Source organism: Alligator mississippiensis, chromosome 1 (genome assembly GCF_030867095.1).
Source record: "Alligator mississippiensis isolate rAllMis1 chromosome 1, rAllMis1, whole genome shotgun sequence".
NCBI classification, from domain to species: Eukaryota; Metazoa; Chordata; order Crocodylia; family Alligatoridae; genus Alligator; species Alligator mississippiensis.
Window position 1 is genome coordinate 459,324,665 of NC_081824.1, and position 18,990 is coordinate 459,343,654.

Genomic DNA, 18,990 nt, shown 5'->3' on the forward strand with positions numbered 1-18,990 from the left:
AATTAATATTTTTGTAGTTGTACAATAATATTTATGTGTGACTTGAATTAAGAAACATTTTAAATCAAATTTGCATCGGTATTGTGTACACATTCATATTATCTTTGCATGACTTGCAATTTAATAAGCAAATATAAGTATACTTTTGCGTACACAGCTTAATGAATGATTATTTTAAGTGTCTTTAGGAGAACAAAGGGCAGGTTTTGAGATTTACTTGCCGTAGAGCTTACAATTTGCTTTATTTCATACAGTGCAAAGGAATTTTGACACAGATTTTGTGTTGAAAAGACGTGACTGGTATCTTTCAGTGTGTCTGTATTTAAAATATTTGCCGGTTAGTTATTGTTGTTGTCCGAGGAGTTTTAGGTGGTTGCTCCTAGAGCCGCGGAGCGAAGCACCAGGCTCTGTGTGGCTCTGCAGGAAGCCCTGCAGGCAGCCTGGCAGCAGCGCGGGAAAGCAGTCTCCTGCCAAGAAAAGTGGTGAGCATGATCTTTTTTTTTTCCCCCTGCCTGGAGCCTGCCTGAGCTGCTTGGGGGTCCAGTGCATCCTTCCCTCCGCAGCTGCGGTGCCCCCCAGGACTGCCCGAGCCGGGTGCCTGTGGGCGGGTGCCCCGGGCAGCCAGCCAGGCGGCATGTGCGTGCCCTGCACATGGTGGGCACCAACACACTGAGCCCCGCATCACTTGCCTGCAAAGCCCCCCGCAGAGGGGCACCCCTGCCCTCATCCCCTGGCCCCGCTCCCAGCTGCGATGTGCCGCCTGGGGCCGGCAGCACCCCCTGCTCCCTCAGACCCAACCATCTCCCCCAGCCCTGCACCACAGGCCCACTTAGCTCCATGCTCCAGGGGCAAAGGTGTGTGAGAGCTTGAGCCCAGCCCAGGCTGCCTCAGAGGCTTAGACTCTGCCCTCCCCCGTCTCCCTCCCCCACTGGCCAGGGCTGGGGGTTTCTCGCCCTTTTTGCAATTGGCTCCTGCAGGCTGGAGCTGTGAAGCCCTGTAAGAGCGCTTAGCAAAGTGGAGAATCCGCAGCTTTCTCTGCTAAAAAGAGAAATCCACCTTTTCTCCGATAAAAACAGGGAATCCATGGTTTTCTCAATTTTCTGTGCGAAATGGAAAACTCGGATCCCTGGTGATCACCTATCACCAAAGACTGGAAACTTTTTAGAGCGTATACTGTTCTTTTCATACTTGCACGGAGTATGATCGAGCCCCAGTCCGGGTTGAGGACTATACCAGTATTGCCAACTCTCATGATGATTGGCGTTGTTCTAAAGTCTACCATTTGGAAATGTGCACAACTTAGCTCTTTCTTTTATATATATATATATATGCATAAAAGCAATAGCTACATTTTTCACGTTCCTGAAGCTTAGACTTTAAGAACAGTGCCAAAAATCATGAGAGATGGCAACACTGCTATACTGTAACAACATTTCCCCCTATTTTTCAGATGAGGAAATGGAGGCACATATGGTGGCATACCTGAGTTTATACAAGGAGCTAAAGTTAGAGTAGAGCTCAAGTTAGAGCCCAGGTTGCTAGGCTTCCCAAACCAACTCTAAGTATGAAATAGTTCTACTTGCAGTAGTGTTGAAGTGATGCTGTAGCCATGATGGTCCAGGAAATGTGAAGCAAGGATTTATAATCTGAAAAAGAATGCAATTGATTTGAAAGCTTGTGTGCCCCAGCCATGCAGTTGGTCCAATGAAGGATATCACCCACATAGATCCTTGCCTCTGCTGGCCTCTGCTTGCAGTAATAATTATTAGCAGTTAGTGTTCTTACATGACTAGAACTCCAAGCTGTGCAAAAGAAACAGGCACTTCTCATTACTAGAAAGGATACATTGTCAAGGATTTTAGCATCAATTAGAAGGCTAGTGCAATAAGCTTTGCTTTGAATTGTTAAAATAAGCTGTAGTTTTAATATCAACAGGGCCAGGACAGAGGGTGGAAGAACGCTGTCTATGGAATTGCCTCCAACTTTATTCCTTTCTTTAAGTAAACTATTTTTACTTGCTTGGAGTCACTGCAGCTGTGCGCCGCCAACAGCAAATATACGCAAAGGTTTCTTCAAATAAATGGGTGTGGATAAGGACTAATCTAATTCTCTAGACTTGTTTTCTCAGACATTCCTTAACATTGCATATGTATGACAGGGAACTGCGCTGTGCTTCTGCAAGGCCAAGACATGTGATGTGTTTGTGGACTGCGACCTGCTCCAGAATGTCCAGGACTTCTCCCTTGTGATGCGATAGAATTCCCAGAGCCCCTCTGCCAATCGCAGCGCTGCGGGCCAGGAAACGAGGACCGCTAGGTACTGGGAACTCATTTCAACATTGCTACCACAAGGGGCTGCAAAAGCGGACGAGTTCAGCTCGGTGAGAAACAGCACCTCCATGCCTCAGGATGAGGAGGGCCCAGAGATGGCCTGTCTCTCAAATGGCCCACCAGAAACTGAATTAGGAACGGGAGACCTAGCAGATCTCTGTAAGGCCTTGGAGAAGCTCCATGAGCTCCCTGCAGGGGAGAAGGGTGAGAAGGCTTTTCTACGCTCCCGCCTCCATGAGCAGTCTCAGCTCATCTGCATACTAAAGAAACGAGGTGATGAAGCCCAAATGCGTTGCAAGGCACTGGAACAGCTCAATGCGGAGCTGGAGGAGCTGAGGATGAAGGATGCTGCAAACCTGAAAAGCCAGACCCAGCGGGCTCAACAGCTGGAGGAGCGCTTTATGGACCTGGCTGCCAACCATGAGGACATGATCTACTTTAAGGATGAGCACAAGCGTCAGAACATGCAGCTGAGGGAGGAAAATAAGCGTCTCAGAGAGGAGAACCAGAGTCTCTTCAGCCAGGCCCTTAGGGAGAAGGAGGCCGAGATACTTCAGCTAGCTTCCCAGGAGAAGATGGTCTCTCGAGAACTGGGTGCCTTAAAGGAGACCTGGGCTCAAGAGAGAGACAAAGCTCAGGAGCGAGAGAAGGAGCTGCTGGAAGCTCAGAGCCAGCAAGCCAGTGATCATGCCAGGGAAGTTCATTCACTGAGAAGCCAGGTACAAACCCTGCAGAAGTACCAGCAAGTGATTGCACAGCTGGAGCAGGCAGAAAAGCAGCAAAGAGTTGAGGGTAATGAGTTGCAGGCCAAGCTGGACAGGGTGAGCCGGGAGAAGGAGGAGCTCTTGCATTTGGCCATGGACAGGGGCAAAATGCTGCAGGAGAAGCAACGGGAGGTCCAGCAGCTGGAGAAGAAGTTGGAGGCTACAGAGAAGGCTAAGCAAATTGCAGATGAGCGCTTTGAGAGGCAAGCAGCAGTAGTGGATAGCGGGCTGAGGGTCCAGGAGCTGCAGCGGCGGCTGGAGGGAAGTGAGCAGGCATATAATGAGCTGCGGAAGCAGTTTGAAGCTTACAAGAAACACAGCATGGACTTGCTCACTAAAGAAAAAAAGCTGAATACCAAACTCCGCCACTTCGCTGCATGATCCTCACACCTCCTTTCCTCTCCCAGTTCTCAGCAGAAATATCTACTGCTCCAGCTTTTTTTTTTTGTGATCTTACCTGATTTCTGATTACTGTGCCTGCTGTCTTAACAATGGGCTGGTTTGTAGCTCACTTCTATTATGCTTCCATGCTACATATTGCACATCTCAGTCTAGATGTGGCACTCTGAAACAGTAAAACAAATTTATATTAAATAAATGAGGAACCTAAGAGTGGAAGGTCTGTAAGTATGACTTGGATTCTTCTTTGGTCCTGTCTCTCCTCATTGCTGCAGAACATTCAAACCGTGTTAGTTGCTTTCCTAAATGAAGTGCCGTTATGATGGCCCCAGAGAAAATGCAAGCAAGATTTGTTGATATCTTATAATAGATTAAATGTTTGTATGTGGGAGAGATGTTGACCACCTATACACCTTATAAACCAGGGGTACACAACCCCAGCCAACAAGCCAGATCTAGCCCCTGGCACCATGCAGTCAAGTGCATGACTCAGTCAAAAGATGGAGTGCCACTTACAGACTAAAAAAAATTATATGTAGAGCAGAAGCTTTCATAAAATTGAGCTGACTTCATCAGATGTTGTTAAAGGACAGCACAGAGCAGTGTGTAAAGTGGGATGTGTGATTGGAATACAAAAGGTAATTTGAAAAGAGGAAGGCAGGGGGCAGTCCTTGTTTAAACCATGCTTAAGCCAGGCTGTGGATGATTTATTATCCTGCATTTTGCTAACCTCATGGTTTTTGTTCTCAGGCTGCAAAAAGTTTAAAAACCTGTTTGGGAAATTGAGGAACAAGAAATCACAAACTGAATTGTCTGGAGAACTTGAGTGTGATGTTGGAGCAGATGCTCTGAGTTGGTCGTAGGGGACCTGATAGGAAGAGCACTGCTTTTGCTTTGACTGCCAGAGATTTGAGCTGTTTATTTTGTTTAGACAATAATTTCTCTTTTAGAATACAGGAAAGCAATAGTGCGTATTTTTGTGCGACTTGTTTTTGCTGCAATGGTAAACTACTACAAGGCAAAAGATGCAACTAAAACAAATGCCTACATTTATTTTTGCTGACTTCAGGATTTTAAACACTTTCCTCTGGCCTAAAGATTTTAATAGACCTTTTCCAAATGTGCTAGAGGAATAATTTGAAAACCGGTGTCCAATTTGTATGATGCAGCTACTATTACAAACCATAACCCAGTCATTTAAGGGGGTTTTTTTTATACGGGCATACAAATGAGGCTAGTTTCTCAGTTGGAAGAAGCAGAAAACCAAGTCGATTTACAATTTAAAATTCCTCTTTCTACTTGATAGGTCTCAGAAAAAGTATAAAGTATCTTTCGAGATAACATGGGTTATTAAATAGCAGAACTCAGATGGCTGAGTAGTCAGAGAAAATCTGCATCCTTAACCTGAATCTCAGTTTTATCCTAATGTCGCTTAAAATGAGCGAGAAACACGTTTCAATATTAGGCATTTATCCTAATGTCGCTTAAAATGAGTGAGAAACACGTTTCAATATTAGGCTTGAAATAGCAACTAGCCAGTAACTATAGCATTACACTCATGTTTTTTCATGTCCTAATAGACTGAGTAGATTTTTACACTTGATGAAATGTTTCTGCACTGAATTGTTGTCTCGAGTCAGCATTCTCGTCCCGAGTGTTACAGCGCAGCAACTAAATTCTGTTCTTTTTTTCATTGCAAATATCTTGCAAACTACAAGTTGAACTACAAGCATGTAGGTGACTAGAAAATGTACTAATGAAGAACTTTCTGCTATATGAACCTGTGAGGCCCGTCCCAAAGAGGCCTCTGGGTGGAGGCCAAACTGATACCCCGAAGCGGGGGGTCAGCTTCACGGAACCCGGAGGCCGCGGGATCATGACCTAATGCATCTGCTGATCTGCTGAAAGTAAGAAAAGGGGAACTGCTTTATGTAACTAACTGTTCTGGAAAAGTATCCGAAATAACGGCTCTGGAAAGGGGCACTGCGGCAAGGCCTGAGGTGACCCTGCTTTGCAGCATATGATGAGGCTTGCTCTAACCTGCAAAAAGTGATAAGGTTAGAAGCTTTGCGTGATTGGAGGATCCAATGGAGATGGGAAGCAGAAAGGTATAAAGGTCATGAGAACAAAGGCTTGGGCGGAACTACTTCAGGGAGTGCAAGGCTGAGGACCTGATAAAGGAGCTAGTCTTGCTACCCTGGACGCAGGGTGGGGTTCCCGAGACCCATCAGGTCAGGACAGGGTGGGGAGTGCCTTTCTTCCTGCCAGACATGCTAGCTGCTTGTGGGTATGATAATAATAACTCTGTGTGTGTGTGCATGTGTGTTGTACTCATTGCAATAAAGACTCGTACCTGAGTTTTATCTTGGCGTGTGACTTGTGGGTTACTCACCTTCTCCCTTTGGGAAGGGAAGGAGCCCCTACAAGTAGTGGAGAATGCGGGCATGAAAGACCCCTCCTCAAGGGCAGCCTGGCCAGTTGTGTCTGAGGAGTAGTGGATATGTTCACGTGCCGGGGAAAAGCCACGACTGGTGGAGCTTAGTAAAAATTGCATCCATGGATATCCTGCGGGTTGAGGGACCTCAGGTCCCTTGCCACGGTGGAAGGAGTTTTTGCTCAGTGGCAAATAGGCAGAAAGCCCGGGAAAACTGTGTTACTAAAAGGTGCTGTTTCTTTGTTGTGGGAAATGGTGGGGACTGTGTTGCCAGCAGAGGATCTGGAAACAGGGGCGGAGCGAGAGGTGGTGGCAACTGATCTGGTCAGGGACCAGGGTGACCGACCTGCCCTCTCCATTCCAGGAACAGGAGACAACCCCTTCGGAGGAAGATTCTCCTCTGAGGAGGCCAGAGGTAAGCGCTGTGATGAAAACCAGGGTACAACAGGATACAACTGGACAAACTACTGGGCAGGAATGGGAAATGGTTCCCTGGAAGCCAACTGACCTCCAAATTGAGCTACTGGGTTGGGCAAAAGACACAAAGGAAACCTGGGCTATGTGGGCTAACTGGGTAGTAGCCCAAGGGTTAGATAAGTTTTTCACTCCCCAAGAGTCACTGGCTGTGTTAGCAAAAATATTCACCAGGGAATGGTACAAGTCAGCACAAGCGTCCCTGAGAATAAATTCAAATAAGTCAGGATATTATGCATAGCAGCTAATGGGATTTGCATTAAAATCATTGGACTGGGAATTGTCCAGGGATTGACACACTAGAGAACCTAAGTGGGTAGATTGGGCGGGGCGGTACGCCAATTAAGTGGGGATGCGTTCATTGAAGCAGCTTTGGGGGACCAGTTAGAGAGTGATCCCTTAAGGGTCAGTCACTAGGACCGCATAGGAAAGTACCTTTCATAAGGGGACAGGTCCTTTGCAGGGTCTTCTAATGCAACGATAGGATACCTGGATGAACCCACCTCTGAAAAATATTATAAAGGGGTTGCAGACTTTGATCAATTTGGCCAGGGAACAGCCAAAACTAAAACAGGTGGCGAGAATAAAGATGTCGGGGAATTCAAAGAATATTCCCTGCTGACAGCTATGGATAGAGCTGAGAAAAAAGGGGATCCTGTTGGAGCAAACTGATGGGAAGCCCACAAGTAAGTTGTATAGACTCTGGAAAGAAAATAACCTTGGGGGAAAGGAGGAGGGCTGTTGTGCCGTGGCGGTTGTTCCTTTGGCACCACCCTTAGGACGGGAGCCTGAGACTCCAGGGGGGCTCTACCGTGACTTGAAGGATTTACATTTAGATTAGGGGGGCCCTGGGGAGGGGATGCAAGGGATGCCCCCACCTTGGCTCCCAGTGGGATGAATCCCCAGGGATTCCAGCAGGTAGCTTTTTGCCCAGATTGCTTGAAGGGGGGGAGGTGGCAGGGTGGTTCCTGATGGATACAGGGGCAGAGGTAACAATCTTCCAATGGGAACACCCCCGCAATGGACACCCCGTAGTGCTGAAAAGGGTTGGGGGGTGGAGAAATTAGAGGACAGGAAATTAAAGGTGAATCCATATGGTGAAGGTAGGGAGGCGGGAGGTCCCAACGGTAGTGACCGCAACTCGACACCCAATATGGATATTGGGAACCAACGTCCTTAGTCACTGTGTTATAGATGGGCCCTGCCAGAGCGACGGCCCTAGAAAAGGAGGTTCCCATGCCAGAGACAGGCCATGGGTCCACTCGGAATGGGACGCGGAGAATACCAAGGTTGGAAAACAAATTGAATTGGAGAAGGGAGTGAAGCCACGTTTTGTGCATCCCTATCCATTGATGCCTGAGGCTGAAAAAGGGGCGAGTGAAATGGTGCAGGGATTATTGCAAGCCGGATTGGTGGAGCCCACCATTTCTCAGTGAAATTCCCCTTTGTGAACTGTGTGAAAGGCCAGTGGAAAGTGGAGGACCCATCAGGTAATAATATAGGACACGGTGGGGCGTGCCTTTCCTCCTGCCCAACACAGTAGCGCCTTGTGTGTGTGTGTGTGTGTTGTATTCATTGCAATAAAGACTTGTACCTGAGTTTTACCTTGGTGTGTGACTTGTGGGTTACTCACCTTCTCCCTTTGGGAAGGGAGGGAGCCCCTACAGAACCACATCCTTTTCTTGTACTTAAAAGGTTCTATGTTGTTTTTGAAAAAGTGACACTGATACAAAAAAACAGCCTCAGTTCATTCCACTTGCACCAGCCCAAAGGTGTATTCTTGGCTAAGCCATCCAGGAGGCACTCTGGATTGCAGGACCTACAGCACAAAGGTTTTTCTTATAGAACTGGCTATCCCACTTGTGTGGGAAGGGTGGAGCTGCCAGGGGTTGGTCCACTAGGAATTTATTAAAGTATTTGCATCACACAGACACATGGGTAGGTGAACTCTCACAATGTGCTGAGTATGCATATGATCCAAACCTTTTTTTTTTTTTTTTAAAACTGTGCAGAAGAACGCATGCAGTTGCCTAAGGTTCTTGTCCCAACCTTGGCTGTCAGCAGGGGTAAGTCTTTCTTGTGTAACAATTACCACCTGGGCTCGATGGCTGCTCTTTTTAGTTAGGGGCTTACCATTCTGGCACCCTCATTTGGAAAGTAGTTACCTCATCTTTGGCTATTCACATCTCAGTGCCAGGACACATGCAGGACATTTACTCTTTCTAACCACCTGCTCTGACAGGAGAGCAGTATAGATTTGGGGTATATTCATGCTTGGGTTATATCTCTACTCATTTCCAAGCCTCACAGTTAGATAGAGTAGATCCTATATATGGGCTCCAGAGACGGTCTTGGGGGCTCTGCCTCAATCCTAAGGTCAATAAAGAGATGGTATAAAAAGCCCTTGGAGAAAACTAAGGAGCTGTGAAAGGTAAGGGGATGACTTCTGATCAGCAGGCAGGAGACTTCCAGAAGATTGAGGAACAAGTTTGGGAGAAACTTCCTGAGTAGCTGGAAAGAATGCTAAAGAAAGTATTTTCTGTTATCTCAAGTTTCTAAAATAATATACATCACATCAAGTCTATTGACTCTCGGTTCTCTTTGCAGCCACTGGCATAGCCACACTGGTGAAGGACTGTTATCTTCTGAAGGGATGACTGCTTTTCGTGGCCTCTGTGGTGTCACAGCCTAGCATGGAAGGGAGAAATAATGGGGGTGGGAGGGGGGGTAGGGTAGGGTCTTTCAGCAAAGATTTGAGCATGTGCACCTGAGTTTCCCCCACCCATACTTCTAGACTAGTACCTGTGAGGGTGGCTTCCCCCTCCAGGCACACCCTAGCTGTGGACGGTGCAGACAAGCATGGGGATTTAAACCCCTCCCTAATCATAGCCTCCTGCCAGGGCCTTACCATGGCCCAGCCCTCCAGCTCAGCATTGTGCAAGGGAAAGGAAGGCTCACCCTGGAGCCCCCTGGCTTCTAGCCTGAGCCACTGCAGGCACGTCCTGAAGCAAAAGTGAATGTCTCTCCACTTACAAATCGGTTCATTTTCTGTGGGTTAGACTAGCCTGCAAAGATGGACTGTCCCTAGCCGAAAGGTGTGAAACAACCCTGAGAAAGATGAAGGCTAAATATAAGAGGCGTTGCTCAACGCGCTGAGCTGAGAAGGGAGACTGAGGTTCCCATGCCAATTTCAACTCCATTCTAGTGCCTCCAGACCAACTTCTCTCACTGTCCTTGCCTATAGCATCACAAGGCAGACGACATTGGGCCCACTTAAAACGTTGATAGTTTAGATTAACCGATGCATAAATGAAAACATTTCAGGATGGAAAGTCGTATTTTTGTTGCTCAGTGATATTTCATGGGAAGAGAGGAGCAGAGCGTCACTGACATACTCTGGACAAACAGACTAAGTGGAAAATGATCCTAAATCAGTGAATATCAGCTTCGTTCTTAGAATAGCTTGATCCTCACAACTTGTCAACAGGTGAAATAATTACTATACTTAAGCTGTGGTAAAAAATATAAATAAAGGTTTTTTGGCATGTAACATTAAGCATGTACCTCATGCTTTGAGTTGGGTGCAAAAACAGAATTTAAAAAGTGTTCCTGTTTTGTAACTGCATTAACAGGTACCTTTCCATGTACGGTATGTGAAACAGATGAGACTGCTTAAGTTCAACCTACAAGCCATCTAAAATAAAGGCTTGCTAAAGGAGGAGAAAAAAGTGTAAATGGAAGAATTCAAGACAGGGAAGAAGATGTAGTTCAGTACTCCCTTAAAGGTTAACAAGGGTGGAAGTTCTCTTTTTGGTCCTAATCCAATCTACTGCAAATGTGCCCTCTGGTTCAATGTAGTTAAAGCAAAGACATATATGATATGAATGAATGGAGGTGGGCTCTATACTTCCATTCAAATGGGATCAGACAAATTAAGCATCTTTCACGCCAGGCTTTTGGAGCAGTAAATACTTAGCCACATACGTCGGACGCCTCAATCATAACTGAACTATGGACTACTCTCTCTATGCTGTGTTTGTGTTGGTATTTTTCCTCTTTCAAAAACAGCATAAATGAAAATGGCAAGTTATAATAGAGGATTTTGTATTCAAGGACCACATCAATGCAAATCTTGTCTTGCATTTCTACTTACAACTCAATATCTTCCCCCATCAGTTCCATTTTTATTATGGTATTTCCCGGAAAGCAGCTGAGAGGGTTGTCTAGTTATCACATTTAATCTTTAAGGTCATTTTTCAGTTTGAGGTATCTGCAACATTTAATGATACATTTCATGACTGCGGAATCCAAGGTAAGCTCCAGCCATGGTTTGTAAAGCCAGGACAAGACTCATCTTTTTAAAGACTGGTCTAGAAGCAGTGATCCAGAAGTGTAATGAACTCCCTAAATGTGGCAAGGGAGTCGTGCTGTACCTAAATAAAATGAGAAAGTGAGCAGTCTGTTACTTGACAACATCAATAACACCATGTAGTAAATGTAAAGTGGCTGATAAAGTGACAGTTAGGAAAATGGTTAAAAGAAGTGGCAGCTCCTATCCCTATGCCCTCCAAAAAATAGAGTACGCATTAGAATTTTAGGTAAGAGAAATGTTTTTAGCAAGTGGGAAGTAGTGCTTGCTTCAAGATGAGATGCACAAATTGATCTCATCCATTTCCCACCCGTTTAACACTTGCCATGTTTAGAAAGCATATTTTAAGCTTGATCCTGAATTGATTCAATCTTGGCAGCTTAGTCTAAACTGCAGAGAATGAACCGATTTCTAAGTGGAGAGAGATTCATTTTTGATTCAGGAAATGCATGCACATTCCTGCAGTGGCTCGGGCGAGAAGCCAGGGGGATCATCAAGTAAATCATCAAGTCCGATCCCCTGCCCTGGACAGGAGAGAATACTGGACTCATATCACGGCAGCTAGGTAACTGTCAAGCTTCCTCTTAAATACCCGCAAGGTAGGAGCCAGCACCACTTCTCTTGGAAGTTGGTTCCAGATCCTAGCTGCCCTGACTCTGAAATAGGTTCAGGCTGGATATTAGAAGACACTACTCTCAAACAACTTATGGTCGTTATTCCTTGTTACTCCGGGAGGTGCATGGGTGAACAGGGTCTCTCCCATTACCCGCTGGTCCCCCCTGCTAAGTATATAGACAGCCACCAGGTCCCCTCTCAGCCTTCTCTTGTGAAGGCTGAACAGGTTCAGGTCCCATAGCCTCTCCTCATAGGGTCTGCCCTGCTGTCCACGGACCATCTTCAATCCTTTTGGCTATTAAAAAGTCCAAAAGAGCCAACCATGCATTCCTTGACACACTCTAGAGCAGTGGTTCTCAAACTTTTTAGACGCAAGGCACCCCTTGGCAAGTGTCAGCTCTTAGCTTTCACTTGCACTGTTTTGCAAATCGTGTGTAGGTGGCTGTTCCCCCAGCAGTGCTGATGTTAGGTGACACCCTTAAATGGATCTGTTTGAGAATCGCTGCTCTAGATTAAAATAAGTGATTTCAGGTTTCAGAAAATGTTGAAGTCATAAGACTTACCTTGCTGCCAGGCCTCCATTTAGGAACAAAGCCAATGCAACGGGGTACAGAGTACCTAGACCAGACCCAATTAATCCTCCTTTGACTACAGTGCAGGATAAACAGTTTGGATCACCTAGATGACAAAGACATATCCATGGCAAGATGACATATGAGTAACTTAGGGCTGAATACGGCCCATGAGCTGGATCTGGCCTGCCACGCACTTTCATCCAGCCTACATCTTGACAGCCCCCCAAGAGAACTGTACCCTGCCCAGCCTTTCTGTCTTTGAGGATGGGAGCAAGGAGCCCACGCATAGCTCCCAACATACCCTATTGTACTTCGCTCCCAACCTCATGGGCAGAAGTGCCCGGCCTGACCAGCAGAAGATTCTGGGCAGGGCTTCTGCTGTCCCTGCTGCACCCACCCCATGGGAACCTGCTCAGTTTCCCCAGTGCTCAGCTTGCTCCAGCAGCAGCTAGGGAAGTGGGGGGAGCAGAGCTTCAGATGCAGCTGGGCAGAAACATGAAACAGTGTAGAGCCCATGCCCAGAGGGATGGCAGGGGCATGGAGCTCAGCTGGGCAGGGCATAAGTGTGAGGGACAATGAGGGAGGTGTAGGGACCAGCAGCAGGCTGGGATGCTCGTGCCCAGCACAGGCAGTGGTGCCTGGCAGCATGCGGCTCCAGCCACTGCTGGGTGGGGAAGCGAGAAGCACAGCCTGCCTCTATCGCAGGGGCTCTGTGTGGTGCTCCTGCAGCTCCCACACTCGCACCAGGGGAAGCCCCATGCTGGAGCCAGCTGCCTTCCCTGCACCTACTGTGCAGGTCCCTGGGCTCCTTGGGATTGGAAGGAGCCCCCACCCCTGCTTCCTCGCTGAGTCCAGCAGAGGGCTTCCCTCGGTGCAAGTGCAGGAGGTGCAAGCACACTGTGCACAACCTCTGCAATACAGGCGGGCCGGGTAGGCTGCGCTCCTCACTCCCATGCAGTACCGGCTGGAGCCACACCCTGTTGAGTGCCAGCACCTGTTCCAGGCATGAGTGCCTCGAGCATGCCCACCTGCTGCTGCTGTCAACAGCAGGGGCTGCATTCCATGGAGGGAGTGTGTGTGTGGGAGGGGACTCCCCACCCTCCCTCACCCTGCCTCCACAACTCCTACCAACAGAGACACATCTCAAGAGACTCTATGTTCACCACACAGCCACACCCCCTTCACAACCCTCCACACCCCACCATATACACCTCCCACACCCAACCAGACACACATAATATACAAGAATAAGACTTCATTTCTGAGAAAGTATGCAATCCCTTCTATGTACACTACACAACCACAAATCATGACAAATATTTTTTGCAATAAAATTAACAAATGTTATAGCCGGTGTTTGACCTTTAGTGTATGATTTGTTTTTTACTGGTTCTAAAATGCAACCTCCCTACCCCATTCCCAAAAGGAGTATTTCTGGGGGACACGGGGAGAGACTTCTAGTGGCAAAGCTCAGGGGTTAGGGGGTGGGATTTCCTGTCCCAATATGGTGACCAGGGGCGGGGCTACTCATGTGGCCCTTGACAGCTCACCAAAACTTAAGTGACCCTCCAGCCAAAATAATTGCCTGCCCTGGTCTAATTTATATTCTAATGTAAATTAAAGGGGCAGGCTCAATGAAGGGCAACCATTAGCATCATTTCAGCTGAGTATGAAATAACCTAAAAAAGGAGGTTACCTCTTCTGTTGAGATGCTCTGCCATTCAGCTACCTACATGGTTTAATAAAAAGTCACTTAATTTGGATTGCTGTATCACTGCACTCTTCATGACCTTAACATACTGAAATGCAGCCAAGTATCAATTTTAAAAAGCCTGATACCAGGATATTTTCAGATGGATCCTTTTACAAGCTCTAAGTCAGAAAAAACTTGTCCTATGAATAGTGTGACAAAACCCTAGGCTGTTGGGGTGCTCCCAGAGATGCACCCTCATCACAGTTCCTGTGATAATCTCCCAGGATCAACCTCCTCCCAGTCACAACCAGCTCCTTCCACTTGGGACCTCCATTTCCCCTCTCCTCACTGGAAGCCTCCTCTCTAGCCACCCCAGAAGGGTCACAGCCTCCCCTGCCCCCAACTTTCAGAGTAGCCAGGGAATCCTTCAGAGCATTTCTGTTTGTGCATGCCTGACAGACACCCTCTTCCATTCAGCTTGAAGAATAAGGTGCTTGCTTCAGGCCTTGCTCTAGCATCTCCACCCTGCTCCTCATACAATGCAAGGTTTTTAACACTTCAGGAGTTCACCAGTTTACCAAGAGCATGAACTTTTAGGCAGCAAACTCACTGACAACTGTAAGTAATTTGATGCAGGAAACATCACAACAATGCCCATGATAAGACTGAGCGACAAGCTTACCTGTTAATACAGGGTGGACTATGAAACTGCTGCAAGCTACGTATGTTGCGGTTAATGGGATGACAATAGTTGGCAATGTAGATACTATACGAGCCTGTGAGATATTTAGGATTTTCCTGAATGAACTGTTTGCTATTAAGCCACACACGCTTGCATTTAGTCCAAGGAAGATTGAGCCACGTTGCAAAAATGTTCTGTGGAAAAGAGAAAAGATTATTTGTACAGCTGTGCACTGGAGACGAAGGTTGCCTTCTCCATCCTATTACTACAATGAACCATTCAAGGAACAGGACCTGGATAATTTCACAAAAGGACAGAATCTCATGCTTCAGAGATTACCATGACAATGGTAAGAACCAAGAATGAACAGCAGTTTAAGTTTATATAAAGTAGAAACAACTCGATGCGTGACTTCTGAGGAGGAAGGGTTATCTTCTGAAACTAAAGTACCATGGCAATAGGAGATTGATTGTATGCATGCTAGAGTAGAGTATATGGACACATACAAGTAGTTGCAGGTAGATTGATGTGGCCCATTTGCAGACCAAGAACGCAATTTTTGAGGAGTAAGAATCTAAGCTGGTACTGGGACGAAGAGGTCCTGAAAACAGTCATCTTTATTAACTAAAGAAAAGGTGTCCCAACAATTACCTTCTAATTAAAGGGCTGCAGACAGGAAAAAAGAGGGTACACATAATATCATGCTAACCCCTAGTCCAGGTGCAAAGACCTCATACCTAAAGCTTTCTCAAAGCTTAGACTGGAATTTAATTACCCCTGACTAAAGAGCAAAAGCTAACCCAGTTTGGTGATACAGGGTTTGTCAGGGTATTTTGTGTCAAGCTTTCATATCTATATTAAAAGTTACATCCAACTTGTTTAACCATGGCCAATGCCTTCAGTCTTTATGTAGAACTCTACTGAAAAATGAGATGGCATAATAAAAAAAGAATGAGATAAAGATACAAATAATTGATATTGCAACATGTACCAGGCTTTGTCTGAACAGATAAGACACAGTCCTTGCCTCAGAACTGACTCTCTAAATAGCAGAGACAGACAGAGAACTAGGGTTGGGTACAGTCCCATTCAATTCCCTGGGGTCATGAAGAGCTTCATTTATGAAATCAGTGTGTTTGCAAGGTGAAGGGATTTTTAGGTCCCGCCCCACCTTCCATCCTACCCAAAATTAGCCCTTTGTCCTTTGTTCCAACCTGTTTTGATACTGCTGATCCAAGAGGCAGAAATTTAGTAAACAAAAAGAAGTGAAGACTGATTAAAGAAGGTTGTCAGAGATTATGATAAGAGACAAGTATTAACGTGTGTTACCAAGAATGACATCTGAACTGAAGCAACAGGGTAACTGCTTAAGTTCTACATCCTTACCTTCAATCCTTTTTCTTGTTTCTCTATCTACTTCCTATGTTGCAACACTAAATTGAATGTAGAACTGCCCTAGCCACTGAGCTATCCAATCAGTCTCTCTCAGAGCTCTTCTGCTCTGTGTCAACAGGTGATTTTGAGCAAAAGTGCTGTGGCACCTTGAAGTGCCTTGAGCAATGTTAGCACTGTTGCATAAGCAAACGTGCTTCATTAGACAAACCTAGAGATTTCAAATAGGCTTTCATAGTGTTAAAACATGTTGTCCTGTCGTGGTCCTTCTGAGCTTTTTGCAACTGAAGAACTGCTCTGTGTTTTTGTTGCCAAAACACAAGGGAAAACTAAGAGCTGGTATTTTCTGAGAGGTACCTTGTGTTTAAGAAAGTTGAGAACCACTGGTATCTGTCTCTGTCACTGTCTCTACTTAGGGCACTTCCCTGGGATGTAGCAGTCCTGGGGTAAGGTATCTGCTCCAAATGAGATAGAGCAGGGGCCTGACCTTGGATTTCTTTCATTTTGAACAGAAGCCAGAATCACCGGGGTTATTTTGCTGTGGGTGCGGGCAAGTCTCTCAACAGAAAATTGCATCCACAAATGCATTCTCACACAACGTTTGAGCAAGCAGGCATTTTTGAAAAGAGGAATACGTTTCTATCCAACTCCTGACCATCTTCAATTCCCAGCTTTTGAGCTATTCTCCCTGCCTAATGTTACGGAGTCAGGCATAGTACAATAGCTTGGGTGGGAACAAATTTGAGAGGACACAAGGATCAGGATGGGAGGTTCCCACAGCTACTGGTGCTTTCTGTTGTTCTGATCCTGGCCACCCAGGTGTCTCGTGCCTCAAACAGGCATTGACTTCTAGCGGGGAACATTTTTGAGCTTCTCTCTATATGACACTAAGAGCTGCATGCCCACAGCCCCACCAGGGCTCCTGGTCTGGGGAAGAGGTGGGGGAGCATTGCCCCTCTGCTCCCTTCTTCCAAACCAGTCCAGGATGGGAAGAGGGAGCAGCAGTACAGACTCCCCGCCCAGGCAATCCCTGCTGCCTCTCTTCCCTCTGGGACTGGATTGGGAGGGGCACATGCAATCAAAATTTTATTTAAGGAAGATCATATGCTTCTAAATATCTGAAAGTTTTTCAAATACAAAAATAAGACAAGAAATCACAAAAAAGGCTTTAAAAGTACTTTGCTGGCAAAATGAGATGGGCGTATCACTTACTGATCTTCTTCTGGAAGCTGTTCAAACAACTCTTGCAGAACTTTGGCTGTTTCAGCCTCTATCTTTTCCAGTGGAGAAACTACTTCCGGGGGCTTTCCTGGTGTCATTGTGAGGCTCTGCATCACAACATGAAAAGACAAGTTTTAGTTAAGTAACACTGTCCCACTGTAATCCCAGCTAACTTGTGCACGAACAGATAAATGTAGGAAAGAAATACTTAGCACCTCTAACATTTAGAAGTGCCGCTAAGATCTGCAGGGCATGATCCAAAATGTCTGTGAAATGTATAGCTACACAAGCCCTGATAAACAACCTTCTTTGGTAGGAAATATCAGTCTACAAAGGGAGGCCAAGAGAATACAAATGCACTGAGATGCCTGGTCTCTTTTCTTTCCTTCTAGTTGACAACTTGACTTTTATTTTTACCCTGAACAGAGATGCATGTTCAGAAGGGTTGAGATAGGCTCAGGTAGTTCAAGGGTTTTAGTCAAACCCACTATAAAATGATCATACTGAGCAAGGCATTCCTACTGTCATACTCTCTTTTCTGGATTGAGAATGATCTATAGCTAGGGCGGGCTATTGCTTTGGCTGGAGGGCCACTTATCGAACAAGGGAAGCCCCAGCCCTTGACAGGTGCCCCCTAATCCCCATCTTGGGACCAGATATTCTGCCCCTCACCCCTGACCTTTGGCATTGGAAGTCCCTACCCTCACCCTCAGAAGTACTCTGCGTGCAGGGGTGCGGGGGTGGTGTCATCATGTTGGAACTAGGAAAAACCTCCAAATATATACTAAAAATCAAATGTCTACTATAACCTTTTTTAAAATGTTATTTCAAAAAAGTATTTGTCTCAATTTGTGTGTGTTCCTGTAGTGTTTATATGGAGGTGATTGCATAATGAAGTATTACTCTTGTATACTGTGACAGAGGAATGGGGATGGCTTTTGTGGGGGGGTGCATTTTTAGGGATGTGTGGGCATGTACAGGGTCTATGGGGGGTGGTGTGTGTGTGGGGGGTTGTTGGCGTGGGGCCTATTAACACTGCCCTCACACACACGTCCCCCACCCATTGCACAAAGCCCCTGCCACCAGCAGTAGCGGCAGCAGTAGGCATTCGGCCCTTGTGGCACTCACAGCCCACGGAAGGTGAAGCCCCCCAGGACTGCACGTGACCGGGCTGCCAGCTCCATCGCACAGGGCTCGCATGCAGCTCCTGGGTTCTCTGCCTCAGCCCCCACGGGACTGAACGGGGCTTAGCTCCACGCAAGCGCACGGATACGGCCAGTCGGTAGGCACCCGCCCGCAGGCTGGTGCGTATCCAGCCCACCCCTGATCTACAGAACGGGTTTCCTCGATTTGCAGCCCGCAGCTTTCTTCCTTCGGATGAACGAACGGGGTGTTTCTAAGGTGGCGCAGACCCGTTCGGGAAGCTCCCAGCTTACTGAAGTCTTGGGCAGACGGGCAGGTCCCAGCGGCTCCTCGCAGCCGGCTCACGTCAAAAACACGGTCAGCGAACAGGATCTAAACCGCACGTGTAAACCTAAGACGGAAAAACCAACAACCCAAGTTCGGAGATCTGGAAAGATTTCAGTCCCGCGGCGCGAACCCGAAGCGCCCGGGCCGGCGTTACCGCCTGCGCCCTCGGGCTGCTGCACAACCGCCCCCCACGGCCCTCTCCAAACACCACGAGCTGTCATTTCTACCCTACTGCAATGAAGGGCATTTGGGGCGGGCGGGGGGCGGGCAAAAATGGAGCCGGGCTCGTGAAGGAGCCTCCTGCGGCCCGAGTCCGCGTCGCTCCCGCACAAGGGCAGCCGCGGACAGCGGGGCGGGGAGGCAGGACCAAGCACGGGGCCAGACCGCTGCACCCACCGGCGCCTCCCGGGGCCCCTCCAGCCGGCAGCCCCCGCGGGGCCCGGGCAGCGCGGACGGGACGGGACGGGACGGACCTTGCACTGTTACCTACCCGCACTAGGCCGCGCCCTGCGCCCCGCCTCCCGGCCGCCATCTTGCCCCGCGCCGCGCGCCTGCTATTGGGCGCCCAACAC

General features: G+C 47.3%; 2 protein-coding genes across 5 annotated transcripts; one reads left to right on the plus strand and one right to left on the minus strand.

The window, feature by feature from the left end:
- Positions 1 to 223: 223 nt before the first annotated feature.
- LOC109281478 (transmembrane protein 126A-like) lies at positions 224 to 18,985 on the minus strand. Of its 4 annotated transcripts, XM_059722079.1 has the most exons (7): positions 18,909 to 18,985; positions 18,385 to 18,482; positions 16,940 to 17,055; positions 14,336 to 14,529; positions 11,949 to 12,063; positions 3,552 to 3,659; positions 224 to 1,646 (listed from the first exon to the last, which is right to left on the minus strand). In XM_059722079.1, exons 3-6 carry the CDS (start codon positions 17,044 to 17,046, stop codon positions 3,641 to 3,643), a joined length of 435 nt encoding a protein of 144 aa, XP_059578062.1. In that variant the 5' UTR covers positions 17,047 to 17,055; positions 18,385 to 18,482; positions 18,909 to 18,985; the 3' UTR covers positions 224 to 1,646; positions 3,552 to 3,640. The 4 variants fall into 4 exon arrangements, 2 of the variants coding, with proteins under 2 accessions (XP_059578062.1, XP_059578055.1); XR_009459829.1 differs by lacking the exons at positions 224 to 1,646; positions 3,552 to 3,659 and adding an exon at positions 10,489 to 10,834 and having other exon boundaries at positions 18,892 to 18,914; XR_009459827.1 differs by lacking the exons at positions 224 to 1,646; positions 3,552 to 3,659; positions 18,909 to 18,985 and adding exons at positions 10,489 to 10,834; positions 18,815 to 18,904.
- On the plus strand, positions 2,139 to 3,554 carry CCDC89 (coiled-coil domain containing 89). Its single transcript, XM_014605397.2, has one exon. The coding sequence runs from the start codon at positions 2,399 to 2,401 to the stop codon at positions 3,473 to 3,475; it is 1,077 nt and encodes a 358-aa protein (XP_014460883.2). The 5' UTR covers positions 2,139 to 2,398; the 3' UTR covers positions 3,476 to 3,554.
- Positions 18,986 to 18,990: the final 5 nt, after the last annotated feature.